Raw genomic sequence first — 24,992 nt, 5'->3', positions numbered from 1 at the left:
TGTTTTGTCACCAAGCGAAAACCACATGTGCACATAATTCTGTTACCCAGTTTGTTTTGACATACATAACTGTGAAAGAAAGCTTTTCTGCCACACAGGAGCATCCCCCGTCTTGCTGAAGATCTCTGCTGTGATTTACTATCATCTTTAGAATGTCATAAAGTTTCGGGCCAGGCAGGATCTTTAGAGGACCCACACCTATCTTCCATCATAAGCAAGCAGCAGAATTTCATCCCCTTACCTCAAAACTGAGCCCATTAACTTCTACATGACTGTAGCATGTCTTCCAGAAAGGCACTCAGGGTTGATTTGAATAAATGACAACCTGTCAAGGAGTAGCATTCTGGCTTACCATCTTTAAAGTTGTCTCTGTTTGTAAAATCATCCGGCACCCTGTCAAGTGTCACATCCTTGGAAAAAACCCAAACCCAACCCTCTCTCTGTCTATGTGACTCATGTCTTTAGAAACTTTGGCTAATCTATGGGCACAATGGTCTTTGAAGGCTTGTCCATCCCCAGGTGGCATGTGCATTGGCAATGTTCCAGGTTTGCGTGTTAGAGAAAATAATTACTAGAGACATCTCTATGATTGCTATGCTTCCCGCACCAAGTGCATTTTTAAATACAATAATCAACAAGCCTGGTTCACTTGTTATCTTTAGCGTATTTTGGAAGTAAGTCACCTGGGATGGTGAATGGAGGTAGCTTGAGGAACTTCAGTGATCCTGAGATCAGAGTCATGCCCAGCAGGCACCAGCATTTCATAGGCACAAAATAACTAAGCAAAACACAAAGGAGAAAAAGGATGTGTCAACACAGTAAACCTGAGCAGCCACTTTGCCACATCTGCCCCACTCAGCAAGTGTTTAAATAGCAGGGTTTGCTGTAATTTATTTCTCAAATTACTGAAACCAATATGATAATACTAAAGAGTGTGCATATGGGCTTAAATACTAATTCTGTTGAATAAAGGGGAATAAGTTGCATTCACATCAGAGGGACAAGAATCACATACTCTGAGAGAAATATTCTGTTTCTTCCTACAAGGGCCTGCCTGAATCTGAAGAGTTTATACAATATTCTGCAGGAAAAGGATGCCCCACTTCAGAAGCCCCTTTAGTCAGCCCCTGTTTTATACCCTGCTTTCCTCGAGCTCTGTTGCATTCCCCCCAGAAGGCCTCCTTAAGTGACGTTGGGCATCTGAAAACCTTAGTCCAATATTTCTTTTAGAGCTGCAGTTCATGCTTTACAACAACTGGTGAAGTCACTCAGGCAGTTCTGTTTCTCCAGTTTCAACAGCCAAAAAATACAACAGCTTCAGCAACCTGAAACAATCTCCATCCTCTTGTTATGGTAATCCACCCTGAGGTTTTCAAATGTGTCAACATGAGAAGCTTAGTTCAAGCTCTGTTTGATTTTCAGGGGAAGACTAGCTTTGCTGTCACTTTGAAACAGACTTAATATATAGCTTCTAAAAAATGTAGAAAATGTCAAGAAAATTCAAAGGAACACAATGTATAGGAAGCTTCACACACAGAAAGGAAAAATGAGTCACTGCGCAAGGAAAATAAATCTTGTCCCTCCGGAGCTGAAATTTTAGTTTTATTTTGAACCTTAAGTTTTTCTCTCCTGATTGATGGTAACATGTTGAAATTATGGCTATGTAATGGGTTTCAAGTCATACTTTCCTCACTATACTAATTATAAGTAATTACACTTTCCTCTTCACGGTAAGGTTATTTCATGGACTTTTGATTGAAATTTCTGACAACAAAGCTTTGAGGATAATCCCCCCCACCCCATAACAGCTATACCCAGTAGCCTCAGCTTTTATATTTTAAAAGTCTGAGGAATGATTTAGTAACTCAGATATTCACCTCGTGGAGCACAGATGTTGTATCCAGTTTTTCAGAGAATTGTCTTTTTCTTTCTTTTGTTTTTTTCTTATCTGTTTAATATTATGCCAGTTTTAACCCATTTGTAACATTTTCCACAAGCAAATTTTTCTGCCTTTTTTTTTAAAAAAAGTACATCTCTAAGTTTCCTATCAATAACTATGTTCATTACAACTAAGTATAACTATAATAAAGAAGTGTAGTATCTATAATAAATAACATCTCTAACTAGCATTAATAATTTCTGATGAAGCTGTTCCCACTGAAGCTGTTTAAGTGTTCAGCCATGAGGAGGTGCCATATCACATCCTATAAGAATTTTTCCTGCAAAATTTGGGCTTGATCCATGACTCAGAGAAGCCAATGGAAAGGCTTGGCCTTCAATCACATTGATTGCCTATAACAGGTAAGGTTAGATCAGGAAAAAAATGAAAAAAGGAAGAAAATAGTCCTGCAGAGACAGAATGTTGGATGGAACAACCAGAGAGATCTGAAATGTAAAACTATATTTTCAGTGCAGCACAATTTTGAGCAGGCACTGTGCAAGCGCGCTCATACTCATTGTGCATAACAAGCAAGTCTTTTCAAGAATGTAAAATTTGCAGGTGTATGATATCTTTGTACAGGAAAGAGACGATGGCCAGTGCACTTCGTACATCTTCACATTGTTTCGGCCAAATCACTGCTACTGAAATCTTTCCTATGCAAGAACAGGCTACCTAGGCTTCATGGTAAAAATCCAAGGATCATTGTGTACAGTCACGCTACCATAATTTCATTTGCAACTGAATTTAAACTAGGATACATTTTGAATTTTCACTTAACGCTTGCTGATAAGCAGGGATGTGTGAAGGGTTTTGTTTGTTTTTAAGAATTTTACGAGTCTTTCACAGACCCCATTCAGACAAATTACATCTGTTGCGTGCAGCTCTTGGAACACAGAAAAAAGTGCTATCTGCAAAAACATTCTAGAGAAGAAACAAAGAAGAATAATAGATGTAGCTACTATAGGGTTTTCTATTCATTTTTATGCTGAATTCATCCCTGGGAATTAGGTAGTAAATCCCAGCACTGGAGTGCCTCAATCTGAGTATGATTGCTAGTGAAAGACATTTCTATGTACGCACCAGGTACGAATGTTAAACATTTCACGTTTGGGTTTTATCCTGAAATTTGCCTATACAGCATGAAAGTGTTTTACCTAAAAGATACCACTTTTACAGGTCTTGTGAGTGATTTGAGTAGGAGCCTCTCAAGTCCCCAGATTCATGTACAAGTGAGAAGTTTGGTTCCAAAGAAACTTTAGGGGTATTCAGCATTACAAAGGAAAAGTGATGATACAACCTTGGAAAGTTCCTCCAAGTCAAGAATTTCTAGAGTGAAGGGTCTTAATCCCTTTAATTTAGACCCCATTACTCACAGGAATTTCAACACCGTGTGCTTCTCCATCAGATGGTTTAACACTGCAGGGAAGTCTTGGTTTTCTCTGCGCATTCTAAGTATTTTCAAACCAGTCTTGCTAGAATATGGGGTTTTGAAGAATATATGTTCCTTGGGTTGGGGGGAAAGCATTACAAGAAAACAGCTTTCATATAGTATTTTGGGTTCCCATTCCCAATTACTATTGAAGTTGCATGATTTAGCACTTCATGTAAAGCTGTGATTAGGTGCAGATGCATTCTGTTTACACTTGTTACTTTAACATTTGCAAATGTAGATGTGAATAAGATATTTTTCAGACTCAAATGGCCCTCAGTAGATTTAAGGAATAGAAATGTTCCAGACTGATAATTACCAAGAAAGCTTTAAATTGCAGGCACCTCAACTAAGTGTCTTTTCAAGAGCCAACCATCATTATTATAAAGAAATATGGCAACACATGGTGCAGGTGCTGATTAAACATTATTTGTAAGAGCGGATCGGTTGCAAAATCTGCAGCCCCACCCTTAAAAGCATAATCCTAGACGAGCCTGCTTAGACATTACACTTTGCAAGGCTGAAAATATATCCTGGTATTTTTCTTTAAAGCACCTGCTATGCTGAGGCTGCAATATAAATAATAACTTGTTTAGAAAAATGTCAACTTATTTTCTATGTGTTCCTTTTTGATACCTGAGGATTTAAGGATGAAATTACATTAACACTAGTAAGAGTGGGACAGAATAATCCAGCAGGATAGAAGAAAATGTATTTCTATAAAATTTAAAGCATAATACGTAAATCCCAAGTAAAATCTGCCCATTTTCTTGCATTTCACAAACCATGGGGGACTGTTAGTGAAGTACCCCATCCCAACGGTGTGCTTGGTGTTTTAGGAGAATCAAAACAGTTGATCCAGTGGGAAACCTGGTAACATTTGTTTTTATATCCTTCCTCTATACCAATAAAAGATTAAGGGGGAGGGGGCTTTATTAATTTTAATGAAAATCAATTCACTTTGATTCACTTTGAAAATCAAGACACATCTTTTTTAAGTTTCTGTGTTTAAACTTCAGGTTTATACTTTCTTAGTTACATCCCTACATAATCTGAGTGTCTTGTGGCACTCTTACCTGTCAGTCTTTCTACAAGTCTGCAAGTCCTTCTGTCAACGTTGCAACAGGCTCAACTGTGTACAAGAGCAGTAAAAGAGGCCTGGGAAAATCTTCCACTAGGTTAGCTGCAGCATGAACATACTTTATTCACAGAGGGGCTATACGGGGTGCTGGTCCTTAGCTTTTTTTTTTTTTTTTTTTGGTGAGAGGAGCTCAAAGGCTTCTTCCACAGAATAATATTTTCCTAATAGACATGTTACATAGTTCCTCTGTAAGCCAAGACAAGCTCAGCAAGCAATATGTCAAGCTGGCTGTTTTATTAATGCACGTCTTCTGGATTCTGAGCATCCACCTTTATCTAATAGCTATAAAACATAGCTGATGCTCCCCTTTGCTGAGATGTTACAAGAAATGCCATCATTTCAGTCTGATGAGGACTGAAGCACACTCAGCTCAAAGGTCTATTTCAGTAACAGCTGTATTGAAATGGCTTTTGGGCCAAACCCAGTTTGCATCCAAATGAAGCTGAGCAGACCTGAGGAGAAAAAAGGCAGCAAGGCTGGGGCTGGACATTGAGAAAGTGCAAGTGAGAGACAGTGCTGCAGGGAATAACAGCTTCCCTACACTGATCCCCTTCCTCCATGCTCTGCTGGGGGCCTGCGCCTCCCAGCATTAGAGGTATGGAAAACAGGAAGGTGCCAAGAAGTCCCCAAGTGTTGTCTCTGGTGTACTTCTGAAGCTGAATCAGGAACATTGCTGATTCAGTTGCTTGATGTTAAGAGTACAGGACATGTTGCCTCATGCAGAGGCATTGGAGGACCATACACGTCCTGGGCTCAAATTGGTAAGGAAATTTTTTTAATGTTTTTTCACAGAAACAGATTCATACTGTCACCATTTTGTAGACAAAATTTTTTGGAGCATAGACTGGCATTTCCCAGTGAGGCTGGAGAGAGGGGGCATGATTCTTAGGCCACTGTCCTAGTCCCTGGTTTGCTGGCTGCCCTGTGCTACACAAGTCTCTCATATTGCCATAACAAGCAAAAAAAAAAAAATAGTATGAGAGGTCTCATTTTTCCCTCTGATGAGAAGGTTAAAGGCACCAGAACTGAAGCAGGTTTCTTGTTTTCTGGCTAGTCCTACCCCACTGACTGCATTTACTGCCTGTAGCAGTGAGGCCAGAGGCTCCAGCCATGAGCCAAGACTTTGGTGGGGTTAGTGAAGAGCTCTGGGGAAGGTCCAGTGGAACAGGAGAAGGAAAGGGAGGTGACTGTAACAGGTAAAGTCCTCTCCATTTTAGATGAATTACTGTAAACCTTTCCTCCAAGGTGAGAGGACCAACTTCAGACTCAGAAGAGTCTGCCATAAACAGTTGTTGCAAATCAGAGGGAAAGCAAAGTAAAAATTCACTGTTAATTCATGCACGGTGCGTGACAGCAAAAGCTAATGTAATCTTTATATCCTTAATGTTTAAACTCTTGATTAGGATACTATTTTTTACATGCTCAAAAATGCAAATTGTCCATAGTAATTTACAAATTAAATCTCTGCTGCAGCTTGCTAGCTGTGGGCTCTTGGCATCCCCCATGTCAATCATTTGTGGATCAATAGGTAGCACTGCCTTTAAGGGAATTGTAACAGCTGGATTTCAGAAAGAAAAGAGTGACTGACTGAAGTTAGAGTGCAAAAAGTCCCCCCTACCAACTTTAACCTCCCTCCACCACCACCTCCTTTCTGGAAGGGATGTACTTTTGGATAGTTTGTGATCTGAGTTCATCCATGCTTTTTCAGGATAAGCTCAGATTTCTTCAGCTTTAATAAAGACCTTATGTTCCTAAGCATCTTACAGATAATAGTGCTTAATGGGCACTCATGAAGGAAAACGTATATAATTTTTAAAGATATAACCCCAATATTTATGCCTAAAACTGCTCTTTACTGAATAATGCATATTTCAAAGTATAGTCTATTTCTGTCTAACAGCTTGAGAAAAAATGGCTAATCCTGAAGTAGTTTCATTGCATGTGTAAACTCACAATTGCTTTATGGCACGGCTATACCCTCATACCTCAGGACTGCTCTCCAGTTAGAGTAACCTTTTCAGGACTTCAGTCAACTGAATCTATACATCTTTCTACGGGTCATCTGCTGTCATAGTGCAAAAAAAAGAAGTAAAATGGCTGCACATACTATATTGATTGCTGCTTTCTGGAAAGTGTCATATCTTAACCACTGCAAAGGAAGGTGCTAAAGTACTTTTTGCACATATATACCTCCTGGTATAACCAGGTGCCTACATAAAAGCAGCTGGTGAAACCCCTCTGAATTAAAATTTCCTGGCTATTATTTTAGACAAGGTCTCTATTGCTCTGTTTGGGTCAAGGTTCCTCAAATGTAAGGTACAATTACTTTGTATCTGCAACAAATCTTACCATATTTTTTAAACAATCTAATAATTTTGAGATGGAACCAGATAAAATCAGTAAATAAAACTCCCAGCAAGTTCCGCAGCCCAATGCCATCCATCTTTCAGTCTTCATTCAACCAGCTATCTTTCCGTTCTCCTCACCTACTTTTTATTTCTGTGAAATCCTTTTTCCCCTTCCTTTATTGCTTAATATAAACATTGGGGGTTTTCTTGTGATTGTTCCTTCCTCCCTACTTTCATGTTGCCTTTCCATCCCTTTCCATTTTCAGAAGCACCTTGTAGTCCAGCACATGATCAACGATTAATATGTCAAGATGTCTGGATGTCTCAGAGGGAAATCCTCTGACTCAGAGAGATATGTAGGAAAAACATATCTGTGAAATAGTGCTCTGAATGATTTAAAAAGACACCAGAAGGTAAATTCCTCTTCCAGTGGGACTACTTAAGTTGTTACAACATGGTGGGAGAAATGCTTAGCTGTGAGAGAATTTGTTCAAAACCTATTGAAATCAATAGAACCATTTACCTCCTTCAGTAAAGTCTTATTTCCTCTCAAAAAAATGATGGGGAGGGAAATTTAAAAGCCTGCTACATTGTTGCTGGCAGCCTTAAAAAAAGGGAACAAAACCACTGGTTCTGCAGAGTCCTGGAGCATTTTTGCCACAGGAGTTATGAAGCAGGAGGATTACAGCAAAAGGCACAGGGCTATGTGTGGATCCAGCCACATAGATGCAGCAAATGCATGGTTAACAAACACACTCACCAAGATCATCTCATTAACTAAAACAACGGCTTTATTACGTTATACTCCTAACTATCCTTACGAGCATTTTGGCAGTGCTCACACCGAGCCCAAACGTTTGCCCGAAGCACTTGGCACAGGAGCCGCGTTGGGCGAGGGCTTCCTCGCTGTGCTGCAGGGCGTGCATCTCACAACAGCACTGCCCTGTTTCACCTGGTTACTGGGGAGCTCTGAAGAGAGCAGCTCCATTCATACCACACATCCTGATTAAAAAGTGGTTCTGTTGAAGGTGGAGGCTTGATCTGCCACATACTTTTTCAAAGAATAGCCTATAAGCCAAGCTCTGCAAAGCAGGCCAGATCATATCCATGGGCAGAGGGAAAGCAGGGTACCGAAAATCTGTGTAAGCTGCTTTAGCCAGTACCCTGCTCCTGGGGAAAACATCTCACACAAAATCTAACCCTGGCCTCTGCAAGGCTCATCTGCCTAATTCTAGCTCCAAGAAGAGAAGGGAAACAATTCTTATTCCCTCCTCCTTTCTACATGGCCAGAAATAGCATCTGATGGGGCTCAATGTTGCATGTGTAACTGGGTAATTAGAATGAATTTTCTCCCTCTCCTGTTGTTGAAATTAATCCTGCAATGCATGGATAGCTAGTTTGCCCAAGTAGGTATGGTTCTGTGGGGTGAAGAACAGCAATGTATATATATATACACACAATATATGTAGTATCCTGCATTTTAAGTACCTCCTGACTAAAGTTTGCATCAAGTGAAAACAATAAAATAAAGACAACAGTTTAAAAAATTTCTATCAAATAGAGAGTTTACACCCCTAAAATGATCCTTCAGTTTCTGGCTAGTACTGCCACTGTGTTGCAAGAGATACCTGAATCAGGTCAACCATTTTTTCCCCATTAGAAAAAGAAAAAGTTCATTACTTAGAGATTCTATAACATGAATCATACCGATTGAGCCTTTGGGAAATATCTCCAAACTCACAAGCTCGACTGCAATAAACCCCATTGGAAAAGGCAGATCTTTGTATCTTAATAAGCTCAACTTTTTATATATGTTCATACACACATACATATTTTTATCCCTCTGCTTTCCAAAGGATAAAAGCATCGCTGAATGCAGTATCTTGCTGGAGTGCAGATGATTATAAAAACCTGGCCCTGGCTCTCATAGAGAATGTTTTGGATAGAGAAATGCTTTAACACTTTCTATTTAAGATCTTTTCCCTCTTTTGTGTTCTTCACCTCAATCTTTAACTAGGTCTTGTTTGCTGTGGGTTATGTATTCAGACCTTGTATAAGGGGTTGCAGTTCTTCAGCCGTTGCAGACCTTGCACCTGTCTCCACTAGGGCTGAAACTGAAATGTGATTTCTATGAGTTTCATCGCTGTGTAATTAAGCACTAACTATGTTGCATGAAAAAAACAGAGAGGCTGAGTCCCTGTGAGAGTTCAGTCTAAGTCAAGCAAATTTTGAATCAGACTGCAAAGCCTGACATACCGTACCTCACCTTTTGTTAAAGCTGAGAGCAAAATCCTCTCAAAAGCAACAGGAATACAATCATGTCCTAAACACATGCCTATAGATAGATTTCAGTTGTGCAGTTTTCAACCTAGGAGATACTCAATTTGTCAAATAGTCAGTGACCTTTCTATAAACAAACCCAATCTTCTTAAAAAAACCCAATCTACACATTTGCTGACTTTGACACTTGGGTTGCACCCCCTTCTGTCTGTCAGGTTTCAGGTCATGAACCTGCCCCAGGTTTCAGCTTCCCAGTCCTACCAGGCAGTGATGGAAAGGAAAATGCAGTCATCACCCCAACCCCCCAAAGCCAGCCCTGCTCCAAATTATTCTGTTTGGTTGCAAATTTCTTGTAGACTGGAGAAGCTTGCAATCTACAGAGGCAGCAGAGCAAATAAATGCAGAGGTGGGGATAAGGGAGGCAGGAAATCCAGGTGAGCACCAGAACAAGATATTTGCCTTTCTGTGCTCACTGTCTCTTCTTTTATTTTAGATTCAGATGGCTGAAAACAATGAGGGTAGAGTACAGAAAGGGCAAGGATATGGGCTTCGAGTTTTGTTTGAAGTGCATCCTAAAAGGAGGAGCCCACAGACGGGTGATGAGTTACAGAGGGAAAATGATCCAGACCCAGAATGTGGCATAGGCAATGACACGGCAGTGACATTTGGCAGGGTATAGTAATGCGGAATAAAACCGAAGGCACGCTGGACAGGGCCCAGGCTGGGTGAATGCGAAGATGGTGAATGCCAAGGTAAAGACAGGGGCTTGAGAAAAGGGTGGGAATAGGCTGAAACAAAGCACAATGTGTGGAAGGTTTCCAAAACAGCTTTTGAACAGATCGAAGAGGGAGCGATGGTAGGGAAGTCACTCGAGCTCTCAGTTTCACTGTCTGTAAAATGAGGATGATAATAGCTGCCTAACTCAGAGTTCCCTCTTGGAAGGCGAAATTCACTCGTGCAGAGAATACTAATATGTTCAGTTTACATTCTGTGAGCCAAATGCAAACCCCATGCATCTAATTCCACAAAAACCTCAGGGAGTAAACCCACTTCGGTCTGGATTTGTAAATGTAAAATGCAATTACTGCTTGTTATAGGATTGTGATTGTTAATGATTCTTCCTGATAAACTTTTTTTTTTTATAATACACACACACATATATAACAGAGAAGTTGATAGGTCATGTATAAATTAGAGGTAATAACCAGTTTCTGGACTAATCTTTCACAGTCAGTGAGCTAATGTCAAAAAGAAAGATACTGTTAACCTGTCTGCTAAAGGTAAGCCTCTAAATAATAACTCATTTGATTATTCTTTTCCAGTAAGATGACTGTCCAGACTTAGTTCTGTAGTGAGTGTACTTGCACTGGCTTTCAGTTGGACACCTCATGGCACAGGAGAATATGTCCTCTGGTAAGAGGCAAGGATGGAAAAAAATGCTAGGATGGGGTTTCCAGTAGCAAGGGCTTTCACTCCAAGTGGTATGCTCTAATTCTGTAAGCGGACGTTATCTGGAGAAAGTCTTCATAAGCACTGTTTTGCTCTGCCCTGTTCCTTTTTGAGCCAACAGGTCTATCCCTACCACTCTGCCAGCCCCACTGATCTTCAGAAGTGGATGTGAGTCCATAGCCATCCCGGCAGCAGGGTGGTGTGAGTCGGTATCTATATTTACAGAGAGCGAGGGCAAACTGCATGCTAATTTGGTGTTATGAATCCCCTACATTAACCTGGCAACAGCAACAGCTTCTCTTTTGGGAAACCAGTGGCACATAGCTGCACAATCATTAGGATTTTAATTCTCATTTCTCTTCAGTGACTGACAGGTGGGTTTTAATGAGGTCTCATGGACCTCCTGGTGTTCAGATGGTGCTGCGGAAAGGAGGGGAGGCTTCTCAGAGCATAATTTCCTCCAGGAGATAGATGTTCAGATGCTTCTGGAAATCCTGCTAGCAAATCACCTGCATGACATGGCACTGGATTGCCTTGGAAAGCCATTGGTGGCACAAAGCTTCAGGCATGTAGCAATGACATCTAGCAGGCCCTGTGCTTCCACATATAAGAATGTGTCATCCTCTGCAACAAACACCTCCCCAGGCGGACAAGAAGGTGCACATCTTATGCTCAGGCTATGAAACAAGGATATCCTTTGAGCAAGGAACAGAAACCTGGACACCAACCATGTAGAAATAGGGTTTTATCCTTAACTGGAAAGAGTTGTAAATCACAGAAAGCCCCCTTTTTTTCTCTAGCAAAGGGAAAAATACTTGTGACTTTATGAGGAAAATCTTAGTTGTTAAGATTAACTATATTTTTCCTCTACCATCTTTCTTGGTCTGTATGTTTTAATATTTCAAAATCTTTACTGCATGGTCAGCATGTTTGTTTTCAAACAATATTCTTTTGAAGTGTAGAACCTGAATGAGAATGTGAACAACATACGGCTTTCAGTTTTTTAACACCTCCAGTTTCTTACTTTAATTTCTGTCAGAATGTTGAAATACCTGGTGTTAGTATTAGTATGGCTACTCCTGGAGTCATATGCATGTATGAATAGCTGATCTGTTGTCTTTAGGTTGCTGGTACTGTTGGCTGTAGGAAAGAGATGGTATGCAAGATATCTTTTAAATCTCTTATCTACTAGCTTGACTTATGGTCCTTGAATACTGCATATATTATTCAGCAACACTTTTCTCTATTTTAACAGTACAAGCAAATGACTTCCCTACACTGCCAGCTTTTTCCACTGGTCAAAAAGTAGAGAGAATTATATTAGTAATAAAGAATATTATTAAAAAATGTCTGGAGGACAGTTCAATAGCTGATAGACAGTCGAATCCTGGCTTGAGAGGAAGGTTGATTGCTGGTCGAGTGTGTAAGCATGGACATGACCTGCCATAGAGCTGCCTCACATGGTGAGCTGGAGCGACTTTTAACAAGTTTAATTGGGAAATATGATATCCATTCACCAAGATAATGAACACAAGAATGTCCCAGAGCAAGATCTGCATTTGAAAACCAACTGTTTTTTTGGCATGTCTGTGGTGGCCACTGGGTCTCAGCTTGGCTTAAGAGCAGAACATATTTTTTCTCTTTCAGTCTCCTTTAGGTGTCAGGAGGAAATATAGAACACATAGAAAAGCATTGGCATTTTCCCACCTCTGTTTTGCAGGCTATCAGTACTGTCTTTCCCTGTGAGCCTACCTCCACTTCACCTGGCTTTATGCAGTATTTTAATAGAGAGTAACAAATAACAAAAATACCCCCAATGCAGTAAGGTGCTGTCCTTATGTTTTCTATGGAGTAGCTAAGAAAAACTTCTCTGCAAGTGGGATATGGTTTTTAAAGGTATTTTGAAAAGGTAACATTTTACTTTGAGAGCATCAAAGTGATACCACTGACTGAAATCACAGAAATTCCTTCAAGGCTACTCAGGCAATTCTATATAAATGCAGCTTAAAAAAATATACTGCATCTGCCATATTGGGACTGAAATATGTTAGTGAGATATTTTGCATTGAGGAAACCTGACCAAAGAAGCCCAGCGAGACAGGTCAATAACTGCCATCAGAAAGGTCAAAAATTTTTAGCTGTTGCTGTTTATGACTGGTTTTAAAACAGGGATAGAGACTTTTTCCAATAACAAGATTTTGCACTCTGCCTTGTCTTGAAGCAAAATGTTGAGACCCATCGAGAGGTATGGAAATTGATTCAGCCATGACCTTTTCTAAAACTTTGTCTGTCCATGATGACCCCTTTAAATAGAAACATTTGCTTGCTCAGGACTGGAGCTGCTTTTTCAGGTGTGCCTACTGAGGTGTGCTTTTATATTTTTGACATTTTACTTGCTGTAGAATTTTTTTAACTTCAGCGTATGAATGGGGCTGATGCTTTGCCATATTTGTCTGTTTGACTTGCATTCCTTGCTCCTTTCTGAAGAGCAGTCACTCACGTGGCTCAGCCCTCATTTCTGTCAGAGCAACATTAGCCAAGTAGTCATTTGCCTCTTACTTTCCACAGCTAAATTCAGAGGGGCAGACAGAGCTTTTTTCCTTCATTCCTACAGACACCACTTTATAAAGTGATTGCTGAAATGAAACATTTCCTTACACGGGTGTGCTGAAGCAGGATTATCAGTTAAGTGAACATGAATGCTGGGTTCTCCAACTGATGTCCTCACGTGGCTGGTTGGTGGTTATTCCCTGTGTGCAATAGGATCCTGTAATCTATGCCTGGCATTGCTCCTCAGCTGTACCTGGTGAGACAGCCTTTGGGAGGTGTTGACATCCATGTGAAGCAGAGCAACTGCTATAGCTCTGGCACTCACCTGGCTTTGTGTAGGCAGCTTCCCGCTGACTCAGGTGGACAATCCCACTCATCATGGGGCCAGACATGCCTGTGTAGAAGAAAGGTCAGGTCTGCCACTGACCAGGACTAAGCAGCCTTTGGTCAGCCAAAGCTGCTGCAGGGGATTCACTACCTGGCTGAGTAACTGGGGTGCAGGGGAGGGAGGTGAAAGGGAGGACTCAAAAATTTAAGCTTTGTCCCACGTATGCGGTGCTAGCAGCCTACCTTGAAAGCCAGTGCTTGTTTTCATGCTCAGCAATAATAGCCTCATTTCTGGAGCATCATTTATATCTTCAGTTAACATCAATTTTTTTTCCTTCTCTTGTAGAATCCTGTAGTTAATTTGTTTTTAAAATGTTGTACAGTCATTACTTTATTTAAATGAATCATATGACAAACCAGTTCTTCATCAAACTTGTCACTTACTCTGCTATTTCTCTTTTAACCTGGACCTTACAATAAATTCTAAACTTGACAGTCAGTCACTAGCAGAACATGGGAGAAGAGAAACTATTTACTAAATTGCTAGATTTCATTAAGGATACATGGATGAAAACACTACAGCACAGAACAGCCAGATTTTATCTGCTGGCTTGTTTGTGATGCAAATTCATAGACTGATTCAACTGTTTTTTACAGACATAGGTCCCAACAGAAAACCCAAGCTAAAGTAGGTAACAGTTCAAGCTTTTCACAATGCAACTATCCCAAACTTCACTCACAGAAAGCAACTATTGACTTTGTTCACGGGCAGCAGGGCACCCCTCTTTGTGCTTACTTTAGAGTTTAATCAGGAGAACATTCAGTGAAGTAAACATTTGCTGACTTGGAAGAATTACTTTTGTGGTCTCAGAACTTCCCCATCCTAGCGGGGAGAGGAAGCACTAGCTTTCAAAGACTCTAAATGGCATCCTATTCAGCATCTCCAGTTCAGCTGAATGAAAATTCCGTGTAAAATTATGAACGTCTTAACTATCTGTCCCATTCTTACTCAGAGTATCTCACCAGCAAATTAAAGCATGTAACCAAAGTTCTCTGTAAGTGCTTTACTGATACAAAAGGAGCCTGGAATATATGTTGATGGGGTACCAACATATTGATTATACAGCTGACTTTCAGAGAGACCTATCTGAATACATTTGAAGCGTATGTGAGAGCGCATATGCAGTTTTGAATAGTTTGCTTAGGAAACACACTCATGCAAAACCTTCACTCTTTCCATCACTCCTCCTTTCCCTCCACTCCTTCCCTCTGCCCAGTGAGCTTCTACTCATTTTTAAAGGGGACCAATCAAATATTCCTCAAAATTCTGCAGATGAAGTATAAATAGTTCATGGATATACATCAATTAAAATCTATGTCCGTTTAATAGGCAACTGACTAGAGGTCTCGAAAAAGCTCTAGTCGTAGAATGAGAAAGTGTTTGTGTATGTATAGGTATGAAGGTTACCTTCAGGGTGGTTGTATGAAGTTGTTTTAATTTAAAAAAAAAAAAGTAGAACATAATACAGGCACAGCACAATAATCATTTCCAAGATGGAGAAGATTTTTTGTCAATATCAAATGGTAAGAGATTCATCCTATTGGAAGTGGGGAGAGATGGTGGTCACCCTGTTATATTAAACAGCTGTCTCAGGTGATCTGTTACACTCAGTGACGTCCACCTTGCCTTATGAAACAATGTTCTGCTAATTCCAGTAGTTGTCCAAACAAAAGACAACAGTTATATCTTGCTGGCCCAAGACCAAGCTGACATTATAGCTAACTGAAAATACTTGTCGTCCTCAGGTAAAAGGAGGGAAAGCAAGTTTTGTTTAACCAAAAGAGTAGCAACTTGTTGGTGTCATCATTGGCATCAGAAATTTTAGTATCTGAAAGGAGAGGCTTTAGATTTTTTTTCCTTCTGGTGGTCCTATAGCTTGCAAATCTGGAAAATCCTACTGCCTCTTAGCATTCCACAGGAGGTTTTATATTTGGTTCCAAACCCAGCACTTTTGCCAGCTATTTCTGTGTGTCACAGTCTCCTCCCATCACTTATATGTTTTATGAGGGAGAGAAATAAAATTTGGGAAGTCTTTAATGTTCTAATAGATGCATATAGTAAATGAGAAATACATATAATGAATCAGAAAATTGCTTAAGTTGGCAAACTGCTTGTCACGTGAAGCTATTGTTATATAGGGGTTCAAGAGATAATATAATGTTGTGTATTCAAGAGTAGCTAGAGAGTACATTGCCAACTTGGGTTTGATAGCCTCCAGTGTTTTCATTGCTGAGTTAAAATTCGAAACAGGTTTTAATTCCACCGTGTTCCCATTTCCTGATTGTCAGCTAATGACTGCACTATTCCTACATTGTATTCCTACTACACCAAAATTGCAAGAAATCGCAGTGCATTAGCTGAATACATTCTGATGCTCAGAAAATATAAAGCGATATCTAGGGCTCAAATTTCACATGGGGAAATGTGAAAATATGTAACTGAGAAATCCAACGTATTCTCTAGTGACTTGCACTAAATGGGTAAATTATACTTGCAAAATCAAGTACTGAAGCTGGAGATTGCTGTGTAAAGGAGCTATTTTTTTTCAAATTAGCTGTGTTTGTTATGCATTCATCAAATCCCAGTGCTCCTAGACAGTCTGAATGTGTTGTTGGCATAATAAAGTCTCTAGAGGCTAGAGGGGGTAGACATCTCAGTATAAGTGGGATAGCCAGTTGACTTGAAACACAGCCACCTTCCCCATCTCAGAATATACACCAGAGAAGTTCATTATGCTTCCAAAATTCAGATTCATTATTTACAGGTCCTCTTTTGAAATTTTGCTTCCAGGTTAAAGAAAAAGCTCAGACTCACCTCATTTGTTTTAAAAAGGAGCAAGAGTTATATAAAATTTCAGTCTGAAAGGTAGAAAAGAAGTTCTGACAAATCAAACATCACTCAAAGAGCAGGTGCCTGGCTTGAATTACACTGAATGGCTTGGGACACCTCTTGGTTCAAATAGTTCAGAACGGATGTTGAAAGAAGAGTCTAGAGGAATGATGGGAAGTTGAGAGCAATTGTGCTAGATCTGGCACTGTCCTTGCAAGGAGACTTAAACCAGTTTCACGATGGCACTGGTAGACACTACACCACTGGAGACATCATGCAACACTTTGGAACAGAGATGAAACCTGTGGCAGCAGCGTGTGGCTTGGCTATGTTCTGTATCTAACAAATCAGTTCATTCAGCAATGATCTTTGAAAAAGTAAAAATATTGAGCTGTCCCTGAGCAAACTGAGAAATGATCAACAATGTTGTCTAGGATTTGTAAAAAACCAAAGCCCTACTAAGACACAGACCTTGAGCAGAAACTTTCAGTTCGTTCCTACTCAAGCTCGTAAGTCACTTCTGAATGTGGATCTTGTACTGCCAAGATTTCCAGAAACACTTCAGAAAACATCCCACACATCCAAGTTTCATCTCCAAACAGATTAGATTGGGGCAAGGGGAACAAGACCTATGAATATCGCTACTTTCAGTAGTTAGGAACTCGATAGAAGTTTTCACAGGCATTTAAAAATTTTACTTTGAAAAGCCTGAATAATGAACATGCATCATCTTTCACAGATGTTTGTCTAAGCAACATTCATAATATTGAGTTAACTTACAGTGACACTGTAAATAAAAACTAATGATCCAATATGCTTTTGCTGTAGTGCTTTTAAAAGTAATTTTAACTGTTTTCCTTTATGAACAGTTAGATTATTATTGCTTATAATTTATTTTTCTCTTTTTATGTACAGTGATGAAGAGGTGAGTAATACTTCTCATTTATCTCTGTTTCAACAGGAGGGATATTCGAAACTGTGGAAAACGAACCTGTTAATATTGAAGAATTGGCTTTCAAGTTTGCAGTCACCAACATTAATAGAAACAGAACACTGATGCCTAATACCACATTAACCTATGACATCCAGAGAATTAACCTTTTTGATAGTTTTGAAGCCTCGAGAAGGGGTAATTATCTCAATCACTGTGTCAGTAACATACATGTTCTGTACTACCTTTCCCCAGCTTGGTCTCCTTCTTTGCTCCAATTGTAACATATGTATATGAACGGTAACATCAAATTCATCGTTCAAAATTATTTGAACAAGCTGGACTTGGACTTGTCATCTAGTTTCTGATGAAACACCTACATCCTGCCTGCATGCTAAGAGCCCCAGATGGAAGGTGGCAAGTCCAACCCATTACTCTTTCCAAAAAATAGATTTGCCACCTGGAATTCTGCAGAAAATGATCACGGACTAACAGGGAGCACAGGGGGATGTCACAACCCATAATTAGCACACACACAGAGATATGCGTTTTCCATAACAAATTATTGCTATTGTACTTTAAGGAACACAGGCCATTAGCCTCCCTGTCCTGAAATATTAACACTTCAGTGTCTAAGAGACAGAAGTAAATTTCTCTGTTATAAACAACTACAAGAATTGGAGTGGACAAGTCTGGAATTTTTTTGCCTGTTCTTTTATTTTTCTCAGAGGGAAAATTATGGTGCAATTTATTTGCATCTAATTTACTTGCAGACCAAAACAGAAAGGGAAAAAAGTCACAATTCTCCTTAAGGACCATGTATTCCTTCACCTCTAGAAGGCAAGCCTGAAGTTTGATAAAATTATCTATACAGCAATCTCGTTCCTGGAATTACATGGTGTGCACACAATCTTATGCAAACGAGTCCGGAGAAAGGCCCGTAAGTCACTAAGACTTTCCCGATGTGCTTTGCAGTTCACTATAACATCTGTCACTGTAAATAGTACAAGATCTGGTTGCTATAAGGCAAAAGATGTGTCTGCTATAAGGCAAATGAAGGCTGGAAAATAAACATGCTTCACATCATGAATCATGCTAGAATGCTGGTGACCTTTCAAACATCGAAGTTAACTAAATTCTCCTCATGGTACTTTCTTACTGCTACATGGTAGTTTCTCACTAAAGATTGGAAAAAAGGCGAACGCTTTCAAAGAACATAGAAAATAGCTTTAAATTGTGTATTCTTTTCAAGACTCAGATAAATGCTGGAACTATATGCTATAAAAAATGAAGAATGCTGGATTTACAATCCATATAATCCAGACTGAGACACGTTCTTAAATTCCCTGTAGAGTGAGAATCTCTCCTCTGATTATTGTGAAAGTACCTTCTCAATTTAATCTGTAGGAAGGAGTTAATCATAAATATTTTTGTAGATCTACATGCAAGGAATCCATGCAGACAGTAGTAATTTCTTCTCAACGCGAGTTATTGATATTATTTATGCAATTTGCACATTAAAACCTGTGATCCTTTAGGAAGGCTTCTGAAATAAAACTTGAAAGCCTGTGCATTTTATGCTGTCTGTAAAACACTCATTTGTAGACTCAAAACAGAAAATAATTGATTTTCTGTCATATTCTATTACTATCAGAGACCTAAATATTAATTTTTAAAAAATCTCAGTTCCGTGTGGATGTCTGTGTACCTTGTATTTCACCCAGTCACAGTAATTTCTAAATTTCCCACAAAGAACTACCTTACAAAGAGTACAGCATTGCAGTTCAGTGCAGGGTTTTGTCCCAGTCAATGAACCTTATTAGAAAAAATTGCAATAAATTTTACTAATGGACAAAAATATTTAATATTACTTCACCTTCTGTCTGTTAGCCTGAAAAGACATGGGAGGGAAAGAAAAATGGAAAGGCGTACAGGAGGCATTCTTTTGGCTGAGATATAGGCACAAGGAGAAAGAAACCTTTGTAGTGTTTGACTGGTTTGGAAAGGTATTAAAACATCAGTGTGTGTTGGTTCTTTATTTCCCTGTGTCGTTACTGAGGGCTTTAGGCTTTACTGCCTGTTTTGTAAACACAGATTATGGAGCGCCATGAATCATAGTGCCCTTTACTGTTTATATTCCTTCAGTAGCCTGAAATTAAAGCAACTTACATTAGTAGAAGCTTGCTAGTCCCAAAGGGAGTCCATATAGTGTCCGTTGTAACTCCATGAACATATTTCCAGACACGCTGCCATGAAACTTAATTCATGTGACGTTCCTTTGGCAAGCCCATAGCCAGAAAGTTCCTGGTTTGTCCCGGATAATGCCATTCTGAGAAAGGCAATTTAGGAATCAATGTGATCGGAAGGTAATGAGCAGAGGTTTTGGTTTTTATTTGTAGCAAGCAGTTCCTAGGATATAGTGCTAATCAGTAAAGCCATTTTCAGGAACCATTTGCAATTCTCTCAATAGTTTTACGAGCAACATTGTTAGCCATTCTCACTTTGAAATGGTGGGGAGGGATGGAAAATAAATTAGCTCAGTAAACCTCACACAAGTTACTTGCTTTTGCCAACTAACAGCTTCTTCCACTCCTTTCCTCGCCCCCTCAGCATGTGACCAGCTCGCTCTTGGTGTAGCTGCTCTGTTCGGACCTTCCCACAGCTCCTCCGTCAGCGCAGTGCAGTCCATTTGCAATGCACTTGAAGTCCCACATATTCAGACCCGATGGAAGCACCCGACAGTGGATAATAAAGATGCATTTTATATCAACCTCTATCCAGACTATGCAGCCATCAGCAGAGCAGTTTTGGATCTTGTACTATACTACAACTGGAAAATAGTAACAGTAGTATACGAAGACAGCACAGGTAAGTAGTACTGGTGCACTGCAGGTCATGTACTGCTATTAATGTACGTATATGAATAAATTCTGTGAGAGAGTGTGCCTGTGATAGTTCAGTTTGGTATACTTAGAGCAGTTTTCCCCAGAATATAGAAGAAAAACCTCTTGTAAGGTGCAGCTATCCTTCTGCTGCTGTGGCTTTTGGAAAGCTGTACTTAAGAAGTCACCAGGAGGTAGCTCCTGGATTACGAATACTGAATCATGTTTTGCTTCCTATTTGTGGAACCAATATCACAGCTTCAAACTGATAAATATTCTAGTGTGGGCCTGATTAGGGATTCCCCTTCTCAGTGAAGGGTGACCTTAAAAGGGATGCATCTACAACCCAAAAGTTCAAGCTGCAGCATTTTTAACATAAAGACTACCTTGTTCCTTGAAAATGTCTCAGAAACAGTCAACACACTTGTCAGCTGGGTACCAAAGGCTGATTCTGAATCTGCAATTCATGTAAATGTTTCCAGCCTGCGACTCTTAACTTAGAGAAGATCATTCATTCTTTGTGACAAGAACCTCCCCCTGGGGTACACAGTAGTCATAGCTGTCCAGCAACATACCACAGATAATAAATACCTGTAACACATCCCTTTTTATTTACAGAACAACAATCACAACAAAATATAATATTAAACTCATTCCTAGGAACAAGTGATTTAAAGACTTATCAGAGACTAAGGCAATTTTTTTAATACACAAAGAGTCTGGAAGAGTGTTGATGTTATAAGGAAGTCCAGGCCACTGATGCATGTCTTTACATATCTACACCTGTAGCTGATACCATATATTGTACCAATAGCCAAAATATTTCAGGCAGAGTGATTTCCCTCTCGGGAGTGGGAAGATATTGTTTCTGAGAAATGTATTAGCTGCTCTCGTCATTGAGAGAACTGCGTACCTAAACTGCTCTCAGGAGTCCTGTCCAGCAGGATTATGCACCAAAATTTATTCCCAGCATGACTGCAGAGAACATAATCTCTCCTACAGTGTAGACTCAGTCACAGATTAAGGATCCATAATCTGGCTTCACAAGAGAAAGTTTGCATGTAAACAAACCATTAAAAGTTCAGAGAGGTCTATAGCTCTCCTGTCAACACACGGGAAACGCTAAGCAAGGCCTGCCAACTGACTGTTTTTTGCAGGGCAAAAAGTTACAGGTAAGGGCACATTCTAAGCAGCAGAAGAGATTTTATTGGAGACACCGTATCTGTAGACATGAAGAAAATAGATCCAACTAAATAAGACTTTCGCTGACAGTTATTCCACTGTAAAGTCTCACCATCATCCTTCAACACTATCTTGTTATGGTTAAGGTGTATCTGAACCATACGCATTTCCGAAAAATCCTGTGGTGTGCTAGTGGTCATTGGTGCAAATTAAGCACTTCACTGTCAACCCCACTCTGAGACTTGCATTCCCCTTTCTCTTCCCATTGCCCACAGAAATAGAGCACCTTCTAGAGCTCTACAGATGTGCATTTAAATTAATTCTTTGATAGTGGCATAGAAAAAACCTGGACGAGCCATGAATTCAGGCATCTGCCTAAGCCTATAAAGGGAGTATGCAAAAAAAAAAAAAAGAAAAATCATGCCTTTTAAAATCATGTTGTAAAAAAGTGTCTGAAAGACAGAATTCTGCTGAAAAGAAACCCCACAACTCAATTTATGGTTAAAAATTTTGTATTTATAGCTGCACTTTTGACAACACAAAAGAAGCAGGTTTCCTCCTGGATCCAATAAGCAGGTCCCAGTGCCAATGTTCTGCTCACCTTGGACTCAGAGAGTACACCAGAGGGCTGGAGGTAGAAGGGAAAGAACAAGTCAGGCTGGGCTTACTGCAGTGGTCTGCTTGCATTTCCATTAGGACGGTCTAGCTCAGCATGATTTCTGCTGGACTCCTAGCACTGTATGCCAAAATATTCTCATGGATAAACAGGTAGAGGTCTTTTTCAGCTTACCCTTTTATCAAATTAGCATACTAAACCAGTAAGTGCTGTGTACATATTCAGTTACAAAAATAACTGATATTAAAGAGACTTCATTTGCAGAGATATTTACAAAGTAAATTAATCATCAATCATCTTATTATCTTGGAGTCAGGAAAGTAAACAGGTCGACTTTGATCAATATGAATAGTCTTTGGATTTTGGATTAGAGTGATGCCATTTAGTTCAAGCTCTTTTTATTTCTCATCTCTCATATTTGACAGTTACACCCCAAGAAGAAAAAAATATTTTAACCAATCTTTTTCTTTGAGACTAATTGTATATGAAAAGCAGCTTCATTCCTAAAAAACCAATGAACTCATAGCTGTAACAGTGAACTTCCAATGATCCATACCTAGATTATTCAGGTTATTAGCCCTGCTCCAGGTTAAGAGTCTATTTTCAGGTTGAGATTAGCCCTGCTCAAGGTTAAGAGTCTATTTTGAAGTTTAAGTGTGGAAAATCCTGCTTTCACCCTTCACACTACAGCACTGCTCCAATCCCACATGCCATAATAGCCAGCTCCAGCACAGAGGCCACATACTGTACCACTTTGCCAAGCTGTAGTTGCCCACCTCCTGTAGTTATGGTTTTCACTGCTGCACGGACACATCCATCAACAGAAATGCAGTTATGAGTCTGGACTGAGCAATGTTAAAAAAAACAGTTTATCTGAGTGAGCTCATGTTTCCAGATGATCCAAATCACTTGTGCCTGCCCTCCTTATCTCAAACACTCTTTACCATGTTGCCAGTTTCTGTCATCCAAATGTTTTTCAGCCATAACTTTTTTCCAGTCAATGATTTTGGAGTTCATACAGAGACAAGAGCACTACAAACATCTGAACAGCTTAGCACCAGCCTTCACAGACCTTTGCTGTTTAATAATTCTTTCTCGTTGACATCTGCATTTTGAGATCTGGATAATTATTTTCTAGTCCCACATTTTTCATGAACAGGTCGTATCATATATAAAGATGGTCACCTCCTGGGGCAAGTGCTTTACATCTAGGAAGTTACCTGTGTAACACCAAACAAAGGCACTTGGTGTGATACAGAGCTACCTTCACTTGACACCTTAACATCTCTCTAAATTATATTCCCAAATTTTCATTCTTCAGCATTTTACTACCACATCAGCTTTACTCTTAGCTTGTCCAGTGCTTACACTGGGGTAAGCTGTTCTGTGTTATCTTACATGGCCTTTCTCAGATTGATGAAACATTAGTAGTTTTTTTCAATCATCTAGAATTCATCCAAGGTTCCAATATTTATCACATTAGTTGCTGAGTGTTAGTAATCTACTGAACTGTCAATGACAAGAGAATTTTGTATAAGTGGGTCTAGAAAACCTGCAACCAATAGTGCTAAAAATTACAGTTGGGATAGGCAGTACTTACTCATCCTGCTTTTTATCAAATAGCCTGTTAAAAGGTACCAAAGGCACCATGTGAAACAACTTTACTGTTTCCTCCAAAGGGACCTACAGCAGTTATAAAGCTTGTATTTTGTTCCTAAAATACATTTGCAAAATTTCTTCAGCTTTCCTGAGATTTTCCTTCATGTTTTCCTGAAGCATGATCTTCATGTTTCAAAAATCTGTTGATCAGACTTTTACCCTCCTGTCTCTTAAACTTCAATATAAATAAGAATAAGAAAACACACTACAGCTGATTTTTATTTCTAACTGCTGTCCTTACTGTGCCATTGAAAGATGGACTTTCAGCCAAAGTCATCTTTCTTGATAGTAAATTAATGGCTTCTGGTTATACAGTAAATATTTATTTAATCATCTCTTAGTTTTCTCTTTCTGAGATTCTCATTGTACTCATTAATTCCTATAGCTTTCCAATGCTAGGGAAGAATAAGACTCCTAAGAAAATGTATTTATTTTTCAGGTTGAGACTGTGCTCCTTTTTTCCATATTAAGGATGATCTACGTTATGTTCAGAGTCCCCAGGCCATAATCAGACTTCATTCTGATTATTAATCCCTCTTTATTTTTCATCAAGGTGTTAAAAAAGAGTTTATACCCAGTGAAATGCCTTTGCATAAGGCAAAAAATTGTTTCCTGAAGTTTAAAGATGATCTAATGAAGCCTTGCAATAGACTGAATGGTACATCAAGCATGCATTTCCCAAACTTAGGTACCATAAATCATGATTTATCTTTCCACATGCTACAACTAGGTAGACATACTCTTCTCTGGTTTAATTTAGTGGTTTGTGATATATCCCTTCCATTATCTCACTTTTGCTCTCTGTTATTTGGCACATTGATCTGTAACAGATGTATGACTTTGTCTCTGGTCTCAACAACTCAAGCAAAAGGAATAACATTGCCTTCAGTGCAGGTTTGACTCTGCTTTTGATCTGTCTTCTCTGAATTCAATAATCACCTGGTCTAGTGGAACGTGCACCTGCCTGTGGCAGGGGGTTGGAACTAGATGATCTTTAAGGTCCTTTCTAACCCAAATCATTCTATGATTCTATGATTTTAACCTAGCAGGTGCTGAGAAGGGCAACTACATCAAATTCCTCATCTTCTGTAAGAATCCCTGACTTTCCCCAAAAGTTAGCCTGCTCTCCAGCATTTAAGACTCAGGGGAACCAAGTCTTTTCATCACATCAGTTCAATTAGTTTGCACAGGGCAGCATTTGAGTTCTTACCAAATTTGCTTTCTTTGAACTTGTGGTTACAAAAGACATATACCTTTGCTACCCCCAACACAATTTTCTAATAAAAAGGAGTACTTTCTCCCAAAGCAATAAAAGCATTCCTTCCATTTTAAGTCTGGTTGAATTACATATAGCTATTTTTTATAA

General features: G+C 39.4%; 1 protein-coding gene across 1 annotated transcript in view; it reads left to right on the top strand.

Moving 5' to 3' along the window:
• The window catches only part of GRIK1 (glutamate ionotropic receptor kainate type subunit 1), a 173,374-nt gene that overhangs the window by 74,849 nt on the left and 73,533 nt on the right, over nt 1-24,992 (top strand). Inside the window, exons 2-3 of the mRNA XM_064470479.1 lie at nt 17,318-17,485; nt 19,898-20,155. Of these exons, the coding sequence (XP_064326549.1) occupies nt 17,318-17,485; nt 19,898-20,155 (426 nt within the window). The remainder of the gene's footprint in view (nt 1-17,317; nt 17,486-19,897; nt 20,156-24,992) is intronic.

The sequence above is a fragment of the Phalacrocorax carbo genome, chromosome 1, assembly GCF_963921805.1.
Source record: "Phalacrocorax carbo chromosome 1, bPhaCar2.1, whole genome shotgun sequence".
Classification (NCBI taxonomy): domain Eukaryota; kingdom Metazoa; phylum Chordata; class Aves; order Suliformes; family Phalacrocoracidae; genus Phalacrocorax; species Phalacrocorax carbo.
Note: the sequence above shows the minus strand (reverse complement) of the source record. Positions and strands in the feature narration are given on the sequence as shown.